General features: G+C 44.4%; 1 protein-coding gene across 1 annotated transcript in view; it reads left to right on the top strand.

Moving 5' to 3' along the window:
• ADAMTS10 (ADAM metallopeptidase with thrombospondin type 1 motif 10) overlaps window positions 1-22,753 on the top strand; it is a 131,913-nt gene that overhangs the window by 66,728 nt on the left and 42,432 nt on the right. Inside the window, exons 12-15 of the mRNA XM_075343597.1 lie at window positions 3,291-3,354; window positions 5,315-5,417; window positions 19,431-19,564; window positions 20,535-20,658. Coding sequence (XP_075199712.1) covers window positions 3,291-3,354; window positions 5,315-5,417; window positions 19,431-19,564; window positions 20,535-20,658 — 425 coding nt within the window. The remainder of the gene's footprint in view (window positions 1-3,290; window positions 3,355-5,314; window positions 5,418-19,430; window positions 19,565-20,534; window positions 20,659-22,753) is intronic.

Below are 22,753 nucleotides of genomic sequence, written 5' to 3'. Positions count from 1 at the left end.
GTGCTGGGTGTGTGTGTGTGTGAGATATCCAGGGCATGGGGGTGCTGGATGTGTATGAGATATGCAGGGCATGAGGGTGCTGGGTGTGTGTGTGTGAGATATGCAGGGCATGAGGGTGCTGGGTGTGTGAGATATGCAGGGCATGGGGGTCCTGGATGTGTGAGATATGCAGGGCATGAGGGTGCTGGGTGTGTGAGATATATGGGGCATGGGGGTGCTGGGTGTGTGTGTGTGTGTGTGTGAGATATGCAGTGCATGAGGATGCTGGGTGTGTGAGATGTGCAGGGCATGAAGGTGCTGGGTGTGTGAGATGTGCAGGGCATGAGGGTGCAGGGTGTGTGTGATTTGGGGCTGCTGGGTGTGTGTGATTTAAGGGTGCACGGTGTGTGCACCGGTCCCTGCTGTGTGACTTGGGTAAAGTCCACACAGTAACCATATATCAGTAGGGATTGGAGAAAGAGGGATAGCAGCAGTCAGAGCATGGGATGGGATTGGGAAAGCTGGGTGCTGAGCTGAGAGAAAGAGGCTCTTTTCCTCATCACCCAGAACATAGAAGAGCTGGGAGCTGAGGAAAAGAACCGAGTGTCCAGAGTAATTATCCTGTACCCCAAGTGGTTTATCCTGTACCGAGTATCAAGCGTCAGTATCCTGTAACCCCAGTGACAGTGTCAGTATCCAGTACCCCCAGTGTCAGTGTCATTATCCTGTACGCCAGTGTCATTATCCTGTACCCCCAGTGTCAGTGTCATTATCCTGTACCCCAGTGTCAGTGTCATTATCCTGTACCTCCAGTGTCAGTGTCATTATCCTGTACCCCCAGTGTCAGTGTCATTATCTTGTACCCCCAGTCTCATTATCCTGTACCCCCAGTGTCAGTGTCATTATCCTGTACCCCCAGTGTCAGTGTCATTATCTTGTACTCCCAGTGTCATTATCCTGTACCCCAAGTGTCAGTGTCATTATCCTGTACCCCCAGTGTCAGTGTCATTATCTTGTACCCCCAGTGTCATTATCCTGTACCCCCAGTGTCAGTGTCATTATCTTGTACCCCCAGTGTCATTATCCTGTACCCCCAGTGTCAGTGCCATTATCTTGTACCCCCAGTGTCATTATCCTGTACCTCTAGTGTCAGTATGGGATCTGACATATTAGCAGACGCATATTTGCCCTAATAGTTGCTCCCTAACCATACCTGTGCTCTAAAATTGTGTAATATGAAAGTAATAAAAAACATTTTATTACTTTCATATTTCCTATGTAGATTACAGAGCCGCTGGGCCCATGGGAGGCGCCTTGCCCTATGGGCGTCTGCATACTTTCCGTGGTATCACGCCCCTCATTCTATCCTGCGCACGTTTATACTTACTATTGCGGCAGACTTCTTTTCCAAGTTCTCCTTGTCAGTTTCAGACGCGCAGTGCGCGTCTGAAGCCAGCGAGTGAATCCTCCTCAATCTAAGCCGCCGGTGCCTGAAAGCAACCCCCCCCCTCGCTCCTCGCCTCTGAAAACCACTCACAGCAACTAAGTACTACAACCACCAGTAAGTCTGGATCACAATACCTCATAATACAAGCATAGAGAAGCTATAGCTGGCATTAAAGGAACAGTCCAGCCAGCATCTATAGGAAGGGAACGAATGTGACTGGCTCCCCCACAGCATGTGATCAAAGGAGACTAACAAGCAGCCTAGCAGAGATTAACTTTTTCTAGTCTGCCTATGAACTACAAGTCTGTGGGTCCATGCCTGAGTCTCCCTGCATTGATCACAGACATCAGAGAAGTTAGCAGGCAGAATGCCTGAATCTATAGTCTCCACAGATCCTGATGCCACCATGACAGTAGTTTGTAAAAACCTCCTTTTGACTGTGAGGCTATGGACATGCAATTCTCAAGGCAACTTATCATAGAAGCAATATAGAAAGTATCTGGTTGGGAACCTTATTAATTTTAGTGTAATAGTGTAGCCAGTATTCTTAAGTGATTGTTTATACTACAGCAAGGAGCAATTTATTCATACCATAGATTTCTGGAGGGAAAACACAGGACAGCCACAACATATAGTCAGTTTTGCTGGAGGCTGCAATTCCATTATTTGTACTGTATTGGATAAATTTAGAACTTTATTTTAGACATAGCAATATGTGTGGTAGAAAGACAATACCAGCAGCTAAACAGGATAGGGTTCTTTACAGTTAGGGGTACTTTGCACACTACGACATCGCAGGTGCGATATCGGTGGGGTCAAATCGAAAGTGACGCACATCCGGCGTCGCTGTCGACATCGGAGTATGTGAATCCTTTTTACTACGATACAAAAGCATCGAAATCGTATGATCGGTGTAGCGTCGGTCATTTCCATAATTTCGGAAGGACCGATGTTACGATGTTGTTCCTCGTTCCTGCGGCAGCACACATCACTGTGTGTGAAGCCGCAGGAGCGAGGAACATCACCTTACCTGCGTCCCGGTTGCAATGAGGAAGGAAGGAGGTGGGCGGGATGTTCTATTAGCCGCCTGCTGTGTGACATCACTGTGACGCCACACGACCCGACCCCTTAGGAAGGAGGCAGATCGCCGGCCAGAGCGACGTCGCAGGGCAGGTAAGTGCATGTGAAGCTGCCGTAGCGATAATGTTCGCTACGGCAGCTATCACAAGATATCGCTGATGCGATGGGGGCGGGGACTATCGCACTCAGCATCGCTACCATCGGCTTGCAATGTCGTAGTGTGCAAAGTACCCCTTAGAATAGTCACTGTGCAATGCCCTACAACAAGAGGTAGTAATGGCACTACCACAGTATTTAAAAAAGGGTTTGGATGCTTTTCTCACAATAATTGGCATGTATGTTGTAAATAATCAAGCAATAGGATCTGATCAAGGAAGGTTGAAATCATGGACCTATGTTTTTTTCAATCTATGTACCTACAGTATGTAACATGTCTTAAGCTGATTTTTAACTTGTTACACCACCCCTCTACTGGAGTGGGTTTGTGACTTTTAGTGCAACTTTTTAAAAAGTTGCAATTCATAAATCTGACTTGAACCTAATTTGTGTATATAACAATGCTCAGATTACTCTGACTTTTTTAAAAGTGGCGAAAGCCGTGTTAGATAGCAGAAGTCGCAAATATTTGCGTAACAACAGCATAAACAAAAAATGTGTGACGTTTTTCAAGAATGAACAATTACCAAAAATGCTTTCATCATTTCCCTTGTTCTAAAAAAAGTGCAACTACATAACTTAGAAACATGCAATAATGAACATTTTCTAAATCTGTATTGGATTTTAGGCCAACCATTGGAGGAAAGTATTGCTTAGGAGAAAGGAAAAGACACCGATCATGCAACATTGATGTAAGTAGAGTAAACTAGGAAGAAGTAGATTGGCACATTATTTTCAAACACAGAACTGATGACATATACGTGAATTCTATATATTTTTATGTTATAAGAAAAAGATTCTATTATATTTCTCAGATTCATATATCTATTTCCGAAGAAGCTGCAAAAACCCTAGTGCATACCCTTTTATCTCTCACCTGGACTATTGCAACCTCCTGCTCCCGGCTAGCACTCTCGCACCCCTACAATCTATTCTAAACTATGCCGCCCGAGTAATCCACCTGTCTCCCCGCTACTCCCAACCTCTCCTCTCTGCCAATCCCATCCTTTGCTTCCCATTGCCCAACGACTCCAGTTTAAAACTGTAACCATGACCTCTAAACATGACCATGACCTCCTTCTCTACTCCCCTCTCATCTCCTCTTCCCACCGCCGCATCCAAGATTTCCCCTGTGCCTCCCCCATACTCTGGAATGCTCTGCCATAACATCAGACTCTCGCCCACCTTGACAAGCTTCAAAAGGAAGCCGAAGACCCACCTCTTCCGACAAGCCTACAAGCTGCCGAAACCCTCAGTCTGATACAGCACCGCACAATCATCTCTATCCTCATGCATCCCTTGTAGACTGTGAGCCTTCACGGGTTAGGGTCCTCTCTCCTCCTGTACCCATCTGTGCCTTGTATTGTTTATGATTGTTTTATTTGTACCAATTATGTACACCCATTTTCACATGTAAAGTGCCATGAAATAAATGGCGCTATAATAATAAATAATAATAGTAATTTCAGTTTTTGGCCTTATAATTCAAATGTATTAAAATTATGCATTTGTCATGATATACAGTGCAAGTCAATAGTTTGGACACAGATGGTCATGCAGTGATTTTCCTTGTTCATATTGGAATGTGCACATTGTATATTCACACTGAATGAAACAGAACCACAAAGAGACACATATGGAGTAAAGAAACACAAGTGAAACAAACTAAAGATATGATTAACCTTAGATTTCTCTAAGTATACCCTTTTTATTCTGATGGCAACTTTATACTGTATTAGAAAAGAGTAATGGCCTATCGTTACTTTAAAGGATGAAACTCAGCCAGTCAAAAAAATTGCTAGAACCTTGAAGGTATAATCAAATGCAGTCATGAAAACCATCAATCGATATAAGGAAACTCATGAGGACCATCCCTGGAAAGAAAGACCTAGAATTACCTCTGCTGTAATCAAAGTAAAAGGGGGTACTTTAAAAATAAAAGCTTAACACATATTGTAGTTTGTTTCACAAGCATTTGTTTACTCCTTGTTTACATATGTGTCCCTTCAAGGCTCTAAATCTACAATGTGCACAAACCAAGAAGAACAAGAAAACCATTGCATAAACAGTTCTGTCAAAACATTTGACCAGTACTGTATGTCGCCTACTTTTAACACTAGAAGTCCCAGGAATTTCGAACTCCATAGGGTTCCAATGGTAGAAATGTTAAATGACCCCTCTCTGGGACTTCTAGTGTTTAAAAGAAATCTGCTAGAGGATTCCCTTAGGCAAGTAGGGTGGTTGTATCACGCAATACTTGTGTGCTCGGCTGTTCATATCCTCCTACTATGGATGCCCATTGGATGAGGAGCAGGAGGTCAGCCATACTAACCATTGGTGGGACGTCTATCAATTTAATTTGTATCTTCTATAATGTAGGTAGCAAATAAGTGCTAAAAGTGAAAAAACACACTTATGCCATTATGTGGGTTTTTGTTTGTTTTTTTTTATTTTGAATAAAATCATCTACAATTTTTTGGCAGCTTATGATTGACATAAATTGTTTTATAATTAATGGAGATATAATTAATTTTTATATAATTAGAAAATATTATAAAAAACAATTTGCAATATCCTTATTCTTAACACAGTGTTAGTGGTGTCTGAGTAGAGTTAATAATAAGAGACTAAACTAAAGGTTTTTTTTTCCAGGGTTGCCCACCAGGGTCCCAAGATTTTCGCGAGATACAGTGTGCAGAATTTGACAATGTGGCATTTAGGGGAAAATATTACACTTGGAAAAGTTACAAAGGAGGTAGGTGTTTTTGGATATTAAAGGAAACCTGTCATGTTGAAAATCGTATCTGATCTGCAGGCAGGACGCGATACAGCAGGAGGAGCTGATCTGATTAATCGACATTGTTGTGGGAAAAGTTTCAGTAAAACTGGTATTTTATCCATTGAAGTCCCTGGTGCTTGTATGGATAGGAGTCCAGTGGGCGGTCCTACTAGTAATTGGCAGTCTTTTCTTTGTATGACCACATGCAGATGAAGCTGTCAATCACCACTAGGCCCGCTACTTGACTCATGTATGTAAACAAAAGGAATTTCAATGAAAAAACTCAGGTTGTAATGAATCTTTCCCAACAAACCTATATATCATTCTATATCATCTATACCATGGTTTACACAGATTTGAGTGCATGTAGAATGTCACATATTCCCTTTAAATGTGAGTATCAGGCTGTACAAATGGAAAATACTCAACTTTTTAAAGGGAATCTGCCAGCAGGTTTTGCTGCCTCATCTGAGAGGAGCATAATGTAGGCAAAGAGTCTCTGAAAACAGCAATGTATCACTTAGATTACTGGGTGCGGCCGTTCTGATATAATCAGAGGTTATAGGTTTAGCATGTAGCAGAGCTGAGAGAGCTCCCCACCCACACCAGGCTCTCCATAGAGATTGTACAGTGACTGTGAGGTGTCAATCAGAGGAGGGGGCAAACGCATAACATTGTAGTCCAGCAATTAGTCCTGCTGCTTAAACAAACATCTAATATATAAAGTTCAGTGTATGTACTGTATGTATGTATGTGTGTGTGTGTGTGTGTGTGTGTGTGTGTATGTGTGTATGCCCGCTAAAAGAATCCACACCATTACATTTACAATCACGAAATTTTGCGCAGACTCCTCATTTGACTCAGAGAACGTGATGGACTATGTTTTGAGGGGAAAATTTAACCCCACGCTTTTTAGTTATTCGCCAGAAAAACTGCTTACATTAAAGTCAATAGAGGTGGGAGCTACAGGTGATTAATAGGAGCTGTGATTGGTTGCTATAGACAACAAAGGACATTCTAAATATGACAGCTTATGTGTGAAGTATTATGATATTGGTAGAAACAGGCACACACAGAGACACACACAGAGACACTCACAGACACACACAGAAACAGCAACACACAGAGACAGACAGACAGAGAGACACAGAGTCAGACACAGAGACGGACACAGAGACAGACACACACAGAGAAAGACACACACAGGGACACACACAGAGACACACACAGAGAGATAGAGTCACACACACACAGACAGAGACACACAGACAGAGACACATAGAGACAGAGAGACACAGACACACAGAAAAAGAGACAGAGACACAGCAAAAGTAAGAAAAGACAGCTCCGCCAAAATGATTAATAAAAAATTATTTTTCTTTAATCTGTTTACGATGTTTCGACCATACAGTCTTTTTCAAGCATATAAAATAACATTACAGGCTGTATTTAAATAGGTAGATGGTCAAACCCACAGAGACAGATACACAGATACACACACGGAGACAGACACACAGAGACAGAGACACCTAGACATACACAGAGACACAGACACAGAGAGAAAGAGACAGAGACACACACACACACACACACACAGAGATGGAGACACACAGAGACAGACACAGAGACATAGACAAACAAAGACATAGACAAACAGAGCGTTAAGGTGGTGTCACACACAGCGACGACGACAACGACGTCGCTGCTACGTCACCATTTTCTGTGACGTTGCAGCGACGTCCCGTCGCTGTGTGTGACATCCAGCAACGAGCTGGCCATTGCTGTGAGGTCGTTGCTCGTTGCTGAATGTCCTGCTTCTTTTTTTCGTCGTCGCTCTCCCGCTGTGAAGCACACATCACTGTGTGTGACAGCGAGAGAGCGACGAAATGAAGCGAGCAGGGAGCAGGAGCCGGCGTCTGGCAGCTGCGGAAAGCTGTAACCACTGTAAACATCGGGTAACCAAGGGAAGATCTTTCCCTGGTTACCCGATATTTACCTTCGTTACCAGCCTCCGCCGCTCTTGCTGCTAGTGCCGGCTCCTGCTCTGTGCACATGTAGCTGCAGTACACATTGGGTAATTAACCCTATGTGTACTGTAGCTAGAAGAGCAAGGAGCCAGTGCTAAGCAGTGTGCGTGGCTCTCTGCTCTCTGCACATGTAGCTGCAGTACACATCGGGTTAATTAACCCGATGTGTACTGTAGCTAGGAGAGTAAGGAGCCAGTGCTAAGCAGTGTGCGTGGCTCCCTGCTCTCTGCACATGTAGCGACGTTATGATCGCTGCTTCTGCTGTGTTTGACAGCTAAGCAGCGATCATAACAGCGACTTACAAGGTCGCTGTTACGTCACAGAAAATGGTGACGTAACAGCGATGTCGTTGTCGCTGTCGCTATGTGTGAACCCAGCTTTAGACACACAGAGACCCACAGATACAGAAAGAGCAAGAGACAGCGAGGCAGACAGAGCCAGAGAGGGAGACAGACAAACAGACACAGAGGAAGACAGACAGTTAGAGAGAAAGACAGACTGACAGAGAGGGAGAGTGAGAGAGACAGAGAGACAGTTACTATCCCAGGCAATACTGGGTACTACAGCTAGTAACAAATAAACAACAGATTGTACCTTGACAAGACAGGCACCCCTGAATTCTATGTGTTAACCCCTACACCATGCTGTCTTTCACTTACATAGCAAAAACCTGCTGACAGATTCCCTTTAATCTCTGAATATGATAATATATTGATTGTTTCTGACAGCTTAATATTTGAATTTCAAATATGTGTTTGTTAAATCTTTTGTCTAACTTATTCTGTATCTGTATTTGTTCTAATAAGGAATATTTTTAGCACCTGTGATTTATCTCTTTCCCATTACTTACATAGAGAGAACATATTCTACAGCGCTGTACTGGGATTGTCACTATTGACATTATAATCTGTCGTTTGGGAAGGGGGTGACTCAATCTAATTAGTCAATCTCTCGCCACAGACACACAATGAGGACAATTTCCTAGGAAGTTGGTATATTTTGGATTGTTTGGGGAAACTGGAGTACACAGAGAAAACCCTAGCAAACATGGGGAAAACAGAAACGCCATGGTATTGCTGTGAACACTGTATTATTGAGCATCAATTAGAAGGATAGCCGACCAAGTTATTATTTTTTTCTTTTTAACACACGGTTTTACACCCGGCTTCTACTTTGTCAGCCAGATTTCTATACACACACCACCTCCTCCCTTTACTGGGGAATTTGTCCCCTGGGAGATTCCACACTTAAATCTAAAGTGGAAGATTTAGCTGAAATGCTCAACTCAGCACATTCCTAGATAGAGTGAGAGGTGCAAAGGGGAACTGAGGCCGAGAACAGCTTAATGCACTCCAGATGCAGGAATATGCCTCCAGTGATCAGGGTGCTGGGACGCCTTTCTGAGCTTCCCACATTTATACCAAAAGATGCGTATTTTTTTTTATTCCCCTTGTTACATTTTAACCTAATGTTAACCTTTCAAGACTTGGCTTACAACAGATAGCAATCTTCTGGCCAAGACCACATCAAACTTTTTTCAGTATAAAACACAGCTGGACTTGGAGCGAGCAGGGTTCTCTGATGCTAAGAACGAGGTCCTGAACTCTGTTTTCTGAAACAAGTACAATTTCGGTTGTGAGACATTTAAGACTATGAGACACATGTCCAAGAGAGTTGGTAAGTGTCTCACAAACCAAGATACTGAAAAATATGCCTAAAGGGTTTTCCTCTCAGGACATCTGTCAGTATGCGCTATAAGGGCATATGGATGTCACAGAGGCGCGTATCTCGCTCTGCCAGACTCAGGCTGCATTTCAATGGCCACCATGGAATTTCACATTTCCTCTGCTACAACTTATGATGCAAAACACCTTGGCCCCAATTCATCATTGTTGTTTCTCCAGGTTTCCAGAGTAATGTGCTCTTTTTTAGTGTCTTAAGTATTTGTACCTTATTCTAAAGATTTTTTTTTTGCTGTTTTAAGTTGTTTTACCTTTTCCTCTATAACTTTTTCTTAACCAGTGTGAGAAGGTGACCAGTGATATTGTTAATGGACGGTATGTATCACAAAAGTGGTGCAAGCCTGAAATTCCGTTGTGGTACCTGTAGTACCACACCACAGCTTTGTATCATAATGTTCACTGGGTCAGGCTTGCAGGTGGCTGGAGAGATGGGAGGGTCTGGCCACCTACGTACCCCGCCCATGGGTGTGTCACATACCGTTTTAAAGGAGTCTGCATTTGGCACATGGCTGTTAGTGTGATGGAGGTCTCAGGCTGGGTGAAGCCTCTGAGAGGGCTCTGGAAATCGGTCTGAGTTTAGACTGGAAGGAGGCTGCAGCCAGGCTGGCTAGTGCTGTGGCTACAGGGCCAAACCTCTCCTGGAGGAGAATATACTGGCAGGAGCCAGTGTGAGGAGGCTGACATACGTCCCTATGGACTCTAATGGACTAGTTACATAGTTACTTAGGTTGAAAAAAGACCTACGTTCATGCAGTTCAACCTTCCTCCACCAGTTCTACATTTGGTAACTAAGTCATTTATAACCAACAATGTTGTGTGCACTGAGGAAATCATCCAGCCCTTTTTTAAAAGCTGTTATAGTATCTGGCATTACTACCTCTTGTGGTACGGCATTCCACAGTCTGACTGCTCTAACTGTAAAGAACCCTTTCCTATTTAGCTGCCGGAATCACTTTTCTTCCACTCTCAGTGTATGCCCCCTGGTCCTTAGTATTGTCTTTGGAAGAAATAAGTCATGTGCCAGTCCTTTATATTGACCACACATGTATTTATACAAATAAAGCCACGGTATGTGGCTGAAGTTGTGTTCTTTCTTTAAGGCCCCCTTCACACGTCCGTGAAACACGTGCGTGTTTGTGTTTTTTATTTCTAATAAAGGATTTTTTCGGGTGTGTGTGTGTTTATTTACTGTAACTTACAGATTAATCATGAAAGGAATCTGGGGAGACGCCTGACATGATTAATCTAGGATTTAGTGGCAGCTATGGGCTGCCATTAACTCCTTATTACCCCAATTTGTCAAAGCACCAGGGCAAATCGGGAAGAGCCGGGTACAGTTCCAGAACTGTCGCATCTAATGTATGCGGCAATTCTGGGCGGCTGCTCACTGATATTGTTAGGGTGGGGGGTTCCCCATAACGTGGAGCTCCCCATCCTGAGAATACCAGCCTTCAGCCGTATGGCTTTATCTGGCTGGCATTAAAATTGGGGGGGACCGCACGCCGTTTTTTTTAATTATTTATTTATTTATTTTACTGCACAGTATAGACACGCCCACCGGCTGCTGTGATTGGGTGCAGTAAGACACCTGTCACTCAGCGTGGGGGCGTGTCTCACTGCAACCAATCATAGGCGCCGGTGGGCGGGGAAAGCAGGGAATACGAGATTGTTTAATGAGCGGCCGGCTTTTTCAAAATAGTAAAAGCCACCGCAGCAGTGTGAATGCCGTGCAGCGCCACGCCGGGGATCGGGGAACAGTGAGTATGAGAGAGGGGGGGAAACTTCAGTCACTCGGGGGATTAGCGGTCACCGGTGAATCCTTAAGAAGGTGACCGCTAATCAGTACTCGACACAGACAGAGCCGCGGTATGAGGATGAAGTCGGGTGAAGTTCACCCGAGTTCATTCTCATCGCGCAACTCTGTCGGCTGTCAGCCGACATTTATAAACGACATTGTGCATCACACACACGGACATACACGTTCATTCCACACGCACACACAGACGCTCTACACACAAATACGGCTAGCATACGCAATTCACACAGATCCCACACGGACCATAAAAACGGACACAAAAACGGGACACAGACCCGGAAAACGGCCCGTAACACACGTGCGTGTTTTTCACGGACGTGTGAAGGGGGCCTCAGGCAGGAAAGGCACATTTATGTTTGCTGTTTATACATGAAGTGTTTTACTAAGCGTCTGGAATTTCATAAAAAGACTGTGTTACCTCTGCTGCCTAGGCTACCTCGCATGGCTGCGAGCGAGTGAAACCCCCAGGTTGTGATGTGCAATCTCACACCACATATATTAGACAGATTCATGAAATATGACTTTCACAAAATTGCACATTTTTTTTACTCATTTCAATATTCTGGAAAAGTTTATCACTTGACACATTTTCAAGACAAACATGCAATTTTTTTAGAGCAAAGGTTATAAAAACAAATATTGCCAAAAATAAATGGCATTTTAAATTTTACAACAAATGCATGAAACAAATGCGCCATTTTGAAGTATTTGGCTGAAAAAATGTTAGCAAATAAAAAAGGATAAAAAAATGACCAATAAATTACAAACAAGGAATCAGGGCTCTTATCTCTCAGTAAAAAGTGTCCACCCCAAATTGGTTCTGTTATCAAGTACATGGGTTGGCTAAAGCTTTTATTTTTATGCAATATAATTAATTCTAGCATCACATAACTTTACCCATTTGTCATGTTACCGCCTGTTGGTACAAACCCGTTTCAGACATCACCAAAGGGGCAGACATACTCTGGTGCAACTTGAGCAACCGCATCGGAGCCCAAGAGGCAATGGGACCCACTTCCACCTTCAAGGTAGCAAACCGCTTTAGTCACAGACACATAAACTGGTGCATTATGAGAACCTAGCGGACAGCAAAGAGCCACTATATAATTCTTACACAGGAGCCTCTTGTTACGATTCGGGGTCCTTCTGAGTCCCAAACCAGTCCAGTCCCATCATTGACTCCCATATTGGGATCGGTTGACTCCGCAGCGCCACCTGTCCGTCACTCAAGGTGTCGGGCTGACAGGCATCAGATGGCTAGAGTCTTCTACTGTTCTGAGCCTAAGTGCTCATTCAGCGCTACCGTGCATGTGCGGGTTCCCGCAGCCTCTCCAGGCACTAAGTGCGGGATTACCGCTATCGCGCATGCGCGTGACGTCATCGCTGATGCGGTGGCCGCTGATTGGTCGCATTGACGTCACTGGCCTCATCTACAGTGAAGCCCATGCCACGCCTATCCCTTCCCAATAAATTCACGGGGGACAGTAGGCATGTCGTGGTTTCATAAATCAGTGTTTGATACACCTATAGCTTTTGCTTTCACAATACCCCACAGAAAGAGCTAAGGTGGGGTTTGTGATATCGCTCCTTGCTGATCGAGCACTGACATGGGCTACTCCGCTCTGGGATCCAGTGACTATCTGGGCCACTGATTTCTTGGATGCGTTAAAGGTTGTGTTCTTGGGTCCCAGGTGGTCCATAACTCTGCCTTACGTCTCCTGGACCTGGTCCAGGGTACATTAACAGTAACGGCTTATGCCATTGACTTCAGGACCCTGGCCGCTGAGTTGAAGTGGCCAGAGAAGGTCCTGTTACCGGTATTTTGGAAGGGGTTGTCGGAGCATGTGAAAAACGCTTTGGCTACCAGAGAGATACCATCTGACCTGTATACCTTAATATCACTTGCCACAAGAATCGACACGCGCTACTCTCAGCACCAGTTGGAGCGTGCACAGAGTCGTTCTCATGTGCGGTTGGCACCCTCTTTCCCCAAACCTGAGGCTTCAGACACGTACCCTGAACCCGAACCTGAGCCTATCACGATAGAGCGGACAGGTGCCAGGTCCACAATGTTAGTGGATAAACCGGTTTGCTTCGCCTGCAAACAGTCAGGTCACTATGTCAACCAGTGCCCTAAAAAGGGCGAGAGGTAGCTCTATCTGGCGTCTGTCAAAAGGGAAACCCCAGACGCGTCTGCCTCGACCCCTAAATTGTCCTATAAGGGAACACTGACATTTGATAACATCACTGTATCCGTTACAGCATGTGTAGACTGCAGTGCAGACGGGAATTTTGTTTCTTCAGAGTTCGCCCATCTGCACGAGATTCCAATGATCATGCTGCCCAAGTCTATTTCCGTCTGGGTAGCCAAAGGGTGCATCCTTCCCGAGGGTGTCATCTACCACACTGTCACGTTGGTTTTCACTATGCCTTCGAGGCACCAGGAGACCACCTCTTTTCTGGTGATGAACGATGGGATGGATGAGATTGTGCTGGGGCTCCCCTGGCTGAGGCAGCATTCCGCACAGTTTGACTGGGGCACAGGGAAGATCCTGAGTTGGGGTACCACATGTCAAAAGACTTGTCTGTCTAAAGGCCCCGTTACATGCAACGACGTATCTAACGATATATCGCCGGGGTCACTGATTCCGTGACTAACATCCGGCATCGTTAGCGATGCCATTGCATGTGACACCAACGAGTGGCCGTTAACGATGGAAAATACTCACCAAATCGTCCATCGTTGACACGTCGTTCATTTTCAAAAAATCGTTCATTGTTGAGGACGCAGGTTGTTCGTCGTTCCCGAGGCAGCACAAATCGCTATGTGTGACACCTCAGGAACGACGAACTACAGCTTACCTGCGGCCGCCCACAATGAGGAAGGAAGGAGGTGGGCGGGATGTTACGTCCGCTCATCTTCGCCCCTCCGCTTCTATTGGGTGGCCGCTTAGTGACGCCGCTGTGAAGCCGCACGAACCGCCCCCTTAGAAAGGAGGCGGTTCACCGGCCACAGCAAAGTCACTAGGCAGGTAAGTCCGTGTGATGGCTCCTAACGATAATGTGCGCCACAGGCAGCGATTTGCCCATGATGCACAAACGACAGGGGCGGGTACGCTCGCTAGCGATATCGCTAGATATCGCTGCATGTAAAGCCCCCTTAAGACTATTAGAGGAGTGTTGTCTGCTGGCCGGTTGAAGGTTCCCAAGCTTCCGCACCAATATGCCTTCTCTGCAGAGGGGGTTTCCAAAGAGTCACAAGAGATATCATCCTCACTTCTGCAACCCCATATTTCAGTTCCCATGCCAGTCCGTCGTACCAAGGTCTCCAGGGACCATCTGACCAGTCCCGAGTTCCCCGGTTGGAAGCGGTCCGCTCGCGCGGTGGTCGGATCGAAACGGGTCCGAAAGAGGAGGCGATACTTGGTGGGCTGGAATGGCTTCGGCCCGGAACACTGGTCCTGGGTGTTGTCTTTGGCAGTTCCGTCCAACCTTGTGGCAGCTTTCGAGCTCCGGAGTGGGGGGGGCTAGACGGGTAGACGGGAAAGTAATGTTACGATTCGGGGTCCTTCTTAGTCCCGAACCGGTCTAGTCCTGTCATTGACTCCCACATTGAGATCGGTCGACTCCGCAGTGCCACCTGTCCATCACTCGAGGTGTCGAGCTGACAGCATCAGGTGGCTAGAGTCTTCTACCGTTCTGAGCCTAAGTGCTCATTTAGCGCTACCGTGCATGCGCAGGATCCCGAAGCCTCTCCAGGCACTAAGTGCAGGATTACCGCTATTGCATATCTGCGAGACGTCATCGCTAACGCGGTGGCCGCTGATTGGTCACATTGACGACAGCGATGACGCCAGGGAGGCGGCTATAAAAGGTCCGTAACTACGCCCATTGGCGCTCGAGCGTCATTGTCTATGGCTGCAGCTCAGTGAGCAGTCTGTGCTGCATGTATGTTTGGGTTCCAGCGCCTTCTTACCTGCAGTGCCTGTGGCAAGTGTGTGTGTGCGATAGGACTGTGGTAACCAGGGCTAGGCGCCACTACCAGGTATTCGTATCTCGGTACATCTGTATATTGGCACGTTGAGGGTCAGTCTCTGTCCTATCAGTTCTTGGGTAACCAGTAATGCTAGCTGGGTAGCCCACCCGGTCTGACGTGCCCTGTACGCACATAACCGGTAGTCTGCAGTGCTTGTGGCTGACTTGTGTGTATGTGTATCAGTCCTCGGGTGAACAATGACGCTAACTGGGTAGCCCACATGGTGTGACGTTCCCTGTACGCACGTGACCGGTAGTCTGCAGTGCCTGTGGCAGACTTGTGTACGCTATCCGGTTTATCCTATCAGTCTATTGTGCTCCCTACGCACATGACCGGTTCAGCGTCTATGTCATCGGTTTCCCAGTGATGCTAACTGGGTTACCTCTTGGTCTGACGTGTCCCTACACACAGGATTGAAACCTGTTTGGTTTTAGTCTCGGTCTGACGTGTCCTTACACACGTGACCGATACCCGTGTACCTGTGACGCCAACAGGGACACACTACACGTTAGAGTGTGCCTTTAACATCCCCTTCGTTCACTTTCAGTTTTTCTTTTTAGTTGCTATATCCGTCCACCAGTCCCGTAGCGGCTTTGTCATCCACCCGGAGGACTTCAGGTGACGATTGGTATCCTTTTTTTTATATCCAATTGTCCCCTCCGTAACACCTCTCTTCTGTATGTGTTTGCCGCTGCCTCACCACCACCATCTATGAGTAGATAGACACATAAAAAAAAGTGATAAGCACACCAATCTCAGTGGAAAACAAATTCCATAAACATATCTTCTTATTTCATTTAATCAATTATTTGTAGAAAGGGGTTTGCGGCAAAAATATTCAAAACAGTGAAATAAGAAATTAGAAGAAGAAAGAACACAGCCCACATGGCTGCATTAGATGTAGCTGAAAGCAAACCAATGATGTCTGGGTCTCCACTCTCCATGGATTATCTCTTGATAACCTGTCCCCCATAGTCATCAAATTGCCAAGTTTTCTTGATACATTTCTTGTACTGAGCTATTTTTACACAGTACAAAAATGGGAACATATGACAAAATTAAACAATAATGATTCTAAAGGGGGCTTTACACGCAACGATATCGCTAACGAGATGTCGTTGGGGGTCACGGAATTCGTGACGCACATCCGACCTCGTTAGCGACATCGTTGCGTGTGAAACATACGAGCGACCGCTAACGATCAAAATTACTCACCTAATCGATTATTGTTGTCGTTCATTTCCCAAATGTCGTTGCTGGTTCAGGACGCAGGTTGTTGGTTGTTCCTGAGGCAGCACACATCGCTACGTGTGACACCCCAGGAACGACGAACAACACCGTACCTGCGTCCTCCGGCAACGAGGTGGGCATGTCTTTCATGCGGCTGCTCTCCGCCCCTCCGCTTCTATTGGACGCCTGCCGTGTGAAGTCGCTGTGATGCCGAACGAACCGCCCCCTTAGAAGAGAGGCTGTTTGCCGGCCACAGTGACATCGCTAGGAAGGTAAATCCATGTTACGGGGCCTAGCAATATTGTGCACCACGGGCAGCGATTTGCCCGTGATGCACAAACGACTGGGGTGGGTGCAATCGGCAGCGACATCGTTAGCGATGTCACTGTGTGTAAACTGGCCTTAAATTCCTTGGGCCAAAATGCACAAATGTAAAAGGCCAAAATGTAGATAAGGTAGGGACCAATGTTGAGCTAGCCAGCTCGCCACTGCTTCATACTCAATCGAGCATCGGGGCTCTTGAATACTCGGCCGAGTATCACCGGTGCTAGCATGTGTTGTCCATGAAATAATGACCACAAAGCACAGGCTCACTTCACTGCATGATGGGTGCAGGCACCTCGGTGGAAGCCATTCACAGTCTGAATGGCTCTCACTGGGGTTGAAACATTTTTGGATGTAGTGTTTCAAAGAAAAAAAAAAGATCACCCTTCCTTCCCCATAGAAATGCTCTGTTTATGGCTGATGGCTGGCTGAGTGTGGGCGGAAAACTTCCCAATCATTGACTTCCATTACACTCATTACTGGGGTTGAGCTCTTTCATAGTGTCTGACCTGCTCGGCTTGGGTTCCGGGCACCGAAGCATTTTAGTGTTTGCCCATCTCTAGTAGTGTCGAATTACCATAAATACCAGAAACATGACCATGTATATACATGAGATTTGCTTTCAAAGACAACTCACTTACAGACAGTACATTAGTGATATAATTATACTGCATGTAAACCATTAGAACAAATTTTTTAATGATCTGAAAAAAGTTGCGGGAGAGAAATATTTACAGTATAATTGAATTCCCATTTATTAGACATTTAGGTGAATGCATCATAAATGACTAAAATGGGAATACCCTTTTAAGAATCAGGTTAGAGCTACACGGTGAGTATGGATGCAAAACCTGTCACGCAACCAGTGTTCGCTAGATCTCGCTTTCACTTCGCAGCACAATACAATTGAATGGGGTCATATTGCAATCTTGCAGGTACTGAGATAGCGACTAGCAAGTCTCCATAAGTGAAGCCAAGTTTTTGCAATTTGCTTTTTATAATTGCAGTGCCCTAGGGGTTGCAATGCGGTCCCATTCACTTGCATTGCGTTACAATATAGCAGCAACACCTAGTGAATTTTGGTCATGGAACAAGTGTTAAGGTCAAAGTTGCCATGTAGCCTCACACAAATAATTACAACAAAAACATTACTGTCACTTTATAGACAAAGGAACCTCTAGGATTGACATTTTCATGATTATAGATCTAATTTTGCTGTTAGTAAAAGGGAAACGTCCTGTTCACCGATACAAGCCTCAGTCCTACCAGTACACCTGCTATTTTGCATCAGATTTCACTGTATATTTCACCCCTCTACATTAAAAGTGATGAAAGCGTCTGTGAAAATCTGCAACAGAAATTTCCTGTGTGCAAACCCCAATGGAAATGTTGGCACATTTCCATCCCATATGGACATACCATCAAAAGTAAAATTTCCATTTTTGCACATGACACAATCTCTGCAAAGCTATTCACACTGAAGTCGTTTTGGACATTTGAAAACATAGACAGAAAATTATCAGTGATCAAATAAAGCAAATAACAAAATGGATGTCATAAAAGGGAACTAGTCAATGACAAAACGACAAGGCGTCTTTTGCCGAGGCACATGAAATCAAGGAATGTTTCACAAGACACTTGGGTGCATGTAGAGTGAACATGTAAATTTTAATTACTGCCCACATTGAACACTGAAATCAGTTTTGGATGAATGTAAAAAAGACATAGGGGGTTGTCTACTTTTAAATTTTAACCTTCAGTTAGTTACACCAAAATTTCAGTCCATGGGACCCCAAGCACCACACTGTGGAGTGTGTAGTCAACGCCACGTCTTGTGATGCACTGAGGAGGGAGGGGCGCTCAAGCTAGAAAGCTAACAAAACAGATGGTTACCTGTCTACCACACTTAAAGAAGTGGATCACCCATTTTCATTATTTGCTAGATCGATATAACCTTGAGAAACGATGTTTCTCTCAAATACCTTGTATTGGCAATAGTGCCTTTGAGCAGCGCTATTGCAGACCACCCTTCCCCATCATCTGACCCCCGGGGCTCCGTGACCTCAGGGATCCGGTGATGTCACATCAACTTCCTGCTCACCTGACATCACCACGGTCGGCCCAGTCTCCGTAAGTGACTGGACTGTGGGCTGAATTTCACCATTCGTCACAGCCCACCATCCCTCCAGCTTGCAGCGCTCTGCATTGAGGTAGGAGGGAGCAGGGTGATGCTGGGCTATTATGCTGGGCTGTGATGAGCAGTGAAACTACAACCACAGCCCAGTCACTCAAGGAGACTGGGGCCGGCCGCAGTGAACTCAGGTGAACAGGAAGTTGTCGTGACATCACCAGATCCTCGAGGTCACAGAGCCCCGAGGGTCATGCGATGGGGAAGAGTGGTCCGCAATAGTACCGCTCATAGGCACTATTGCCACGCAAGGTATTTGAGAGAAACATTGTTTCTCAACATAATACTGATGTGGCCAATAATGAAAAGGGATGAACCACCCCTTTAAGTATGACAAAAACGTACTCGCCTTTGGTCCAATGGTCCAGTGATAGACTAGAGTGATGGCATGCTGTACACATGGTTCAACTGTTAACCCTGTAACCTTGAGATGGATGTATCTTCCACCTTTGTGAAAACTTATTTTCACCGTCAACACTGAAGGGATTTTCAAGAGCATTAAACCTTTGGAATATTCTAATCCAAAATGTAATGATTGTTGATTCTTCAAAATAATTTATCTGGATGTCTTCCTAGAAAGACATAATATCCTGTCATATTATTTTTATTCCTTTTTATGATTAAAGGAGGTGTGAAGGCGTGTTCACTGAACTGCTTAGCTGAAGGGTTCAATTTCTACACTGAAAGAGCTGCAGCGGTAGTAGATGGAACTCCGTGTAGACCTGAATTCTATGATGTGTGTGTTAACGGGGAATGCAAGGTATGTACTTTTTAATTCTAAAGAAGGTTATTTATATTCCATGAATATCAGCTGAAGATTGTACTGTTTTCAGGATCAGACAATTGTCTAAGTGTATGGGAGATTCCACCTTCTCCACCAGTGGCAAAAATTGGCATAAAAATGCATCGGGAATGTTGGATTTCAATACACCCAATCCTTTTGTTCTCATAGGAGATAGTTCCCTGACAAATGGGATAAGGAGTGGCTATTCCTCTCTACGTTCCATGCACGCTCAGAAGAGCCATCAGGACACACCATAATGGGTTGTTTGGCTTCAATCAATAAAAACATATTCTTTGTATCATGAAACTATCTCTAAAATTCTTAGTGGTTGTCCCCTTTTTGAAATTTCACCTGCTACTGCCTCATGGCTGGGGGGAGGCCTCAGAATATAAGCAGTATGAAAATAGGCTGCATGGATGGAAAAAATACTCTGTCTACTAGATTTCTGCTGCAGTTTTACCAGTTATCTAAATGCTGATCTTTGTATAACCCCATCCACCCCATTCACTACGCCAGTTGCTACACCTTCTGAGGACCTCCTGCACGCATAATGATGAAGGTCTTTGACCAAAACGTCTGTGCTTGTGCTGGTCCTACAAGTTCCTCTCAATAAAAGACCACTATTCACATTTATCTTAAGTGCCAAGTTTCTACATCTACTGGATGGATTGGTGTCATCAATATCGGGAAGGTCAACTCGTTGAGTGCTTTGACAACCATGCTTTATATAGGGAAGTTGACCAAGGAGTCAGCCAAAGTTTCCAAAGGCCCAATTCACGCAGAAGACAAACTGGTCATATTGAGCACCAGCCAACAATATACCATGTCCATTGGCACTTGATAGTTTCCTGCTTATATCATAATTTCATTAAATTAGACATGGCCTACACATACAAATATTATGTATAAATATATGTATAATTAAAATAGATTTATTTGCTATTAGCATGTGGGCTGTGATCGGATTTTGGGATCTGATGCCAGAGAAGACAAATGTCGTGTGTGTGGTGGGGATGGAAATACATGTGAGACTATTGAGGGAGTCTTCAACCAGTCACTACATGAGACAGGTAAGAAAACACTGAAAGGACCATATACAGCTGTATATAAATGTATAATCTTTATTAAGAGTTACAATATATACTTTGACAAAATGTTACGGAGTACTGTTTTGCCATGGTTAATAGTTTACCTAAAGAATCAGACCTCAAAACCTCTCCGATCTGCAGTATCACTACTTGGAGTATTGTGTGCAATTTTGGGCGCCGGTGCTGAAGAAAGACATTACTGAACTTGAAAGGGTTCAGAGGCGGGCTACTAAAATAATAAATGGAATGGGTGCATTACAATACACGGAAAGGTTATCAAAATTAGGTCTATTTACTCTAGAAAAGAGAAGACTTAGGGGAGACCTAATAAATATGTACAAATATATCAGAGGGCCATATAGAGATCTCTCCCATGATCTGTTTGTACCAAGGACTATGACAAGAACAAGGGGGCATTCTTTTCGATTGGAGGAAAGAAAATTCCTACATCAGCATAGAAGAGGGTTCTTCACGGTAAGAGCAGTGAGGCTCTGGAACTCTCTTCCTGAGGAAGTGGTGATGGCCAACTCACTGAATGAATTTAAGAGAGGAATGGATGCATTTCTTGTTAGCAAAAGTATAGAAGGTTATAAATAGCATAATCTTACAGGTAGATAGAAGAGCGACCAAGATTATTAGAGGAATGGGTGGGCTGCAATACCAAGACAGGTTATTAAACTTGGGGTTAGTTAGTTAGGAAAAACAAAGGCTTAGGGGGATCTAATCACAATGTATAAATATATGAGGGGACAGTACAGAGACCTTTCCAAAGATCTCTTTACACCTAGGCCTGCGACTGGAACACGGGGGCATCCGCTACGTCTTGAGGAAAGAATGTTTAATCATAATCACAGATGAGGACTCTTTACTGTACGAGCAGTGAGACTATGGAGCTCTCTGCCGTATGATGTTGTATTGAGGGATTCACAAGTAAAATTTAAGCAGAGCCTGATCGCATTAATTGAAAAATATAATATTACCAGTTATGTATATTGGATTTTATGACAGGGTGTTGATCCAGGGAACTAGTCTGATTGCCGGATGTGGAGTCAGGAAGGAATTTTTTTCCCCATTGGAGCTTATTTGACACATTGGGGTTTTTTTGCCTTCCTCTGGATCAACATGTTAGGCTACGGGTTGAACTAGATGGACTTAGAGTCTCCCTTCAACCTTAAAAACTATGAAACTATGAAACTAGATTGTCACATCTAGCCACTGGGATGATTTACTAATACAGACAATAAAGTACTTTTAGTAAAAGTGTAAGTGTCTTTTACACTAATTTTGTTATAGGTATCCAATTTTTAATTATACAAATTCCTAATTATACAATTTAAATACATTATTGTACATATAAGCAAAACCAATAAAGCATGGAACAATTCATATACAACCCCCTGGGTGATCCCATATTAACACACATAGCATTGCACCCCATACCTCTTTTGGGATCAGACATTGGCTTACAAATTACCTGCAACTTGCTCTAAAGAGAGTCTGTCACCCCCAAAACTCCTATTTAACTGATAGTACAGTAATATAAGGGACTTCTATAAAAATCCTTCCTATTCTATGTGTCTTACTGCTTTTCCATGGCCAAAAGTTCCATGCATCGTTCCACCTTGTCAATTAGTATGGGGTGCAATGTCCCTTAGCACTTAGGCTATGTGCGCACTAGAAAAGTGATTTTTCTCATGAAAATTTCTTGAGAAGCTTCTGGGAGTTGAATATTACTGCACCTGCGGTAAAAAAACGCACCAAAACCACGGGAAAAATGCATGCGTTTTTGCCGCGGTTTTGCCGCGGTTTTGCCGCAGGTTGGTCCCTGCGTTTTTTTATGCTGAACTGCAATAAATAATATAGATAATAGATAGATAATCGATAGATAGACAGATAATGGATAGAGGGAAAGATGGATAGATGAATAGATAGATAGATAGATGAGAAAGACCTATATAATGTCCCACCCCCCTGCATATTCTAAGCTGGCACCCTTTAGTGACTTTCATGTGGCACTAAAGGGTGCCTAGCCTTGTATTTAGCCAAAAAATAAATAAATAATTAAAAAAAAAATGAT

This window comes from Anomaloglossus baeobatrachus, chromosome 1 (genome assembly GCF_048569485.1).
Source record: "Anomaloglossus baeobatrachus isolate aAnoBae1 chromosome 1, aAnoBae1.hap1, whole genome shotgun sequence".
Taxonomy (NCBI): domain Eukaryota; kingdom Metazoa; phylum Chordata; class Amphibia; order Anura; family Aromobatidae; genus Anomaloglossus; species Anomaloglossus baeobatrachus.
The sequence above is the reverse complement of the archived record's forward strand: the minus strand, read 5'-3'. Positions and strand labels throughout refer to the sequence as shown.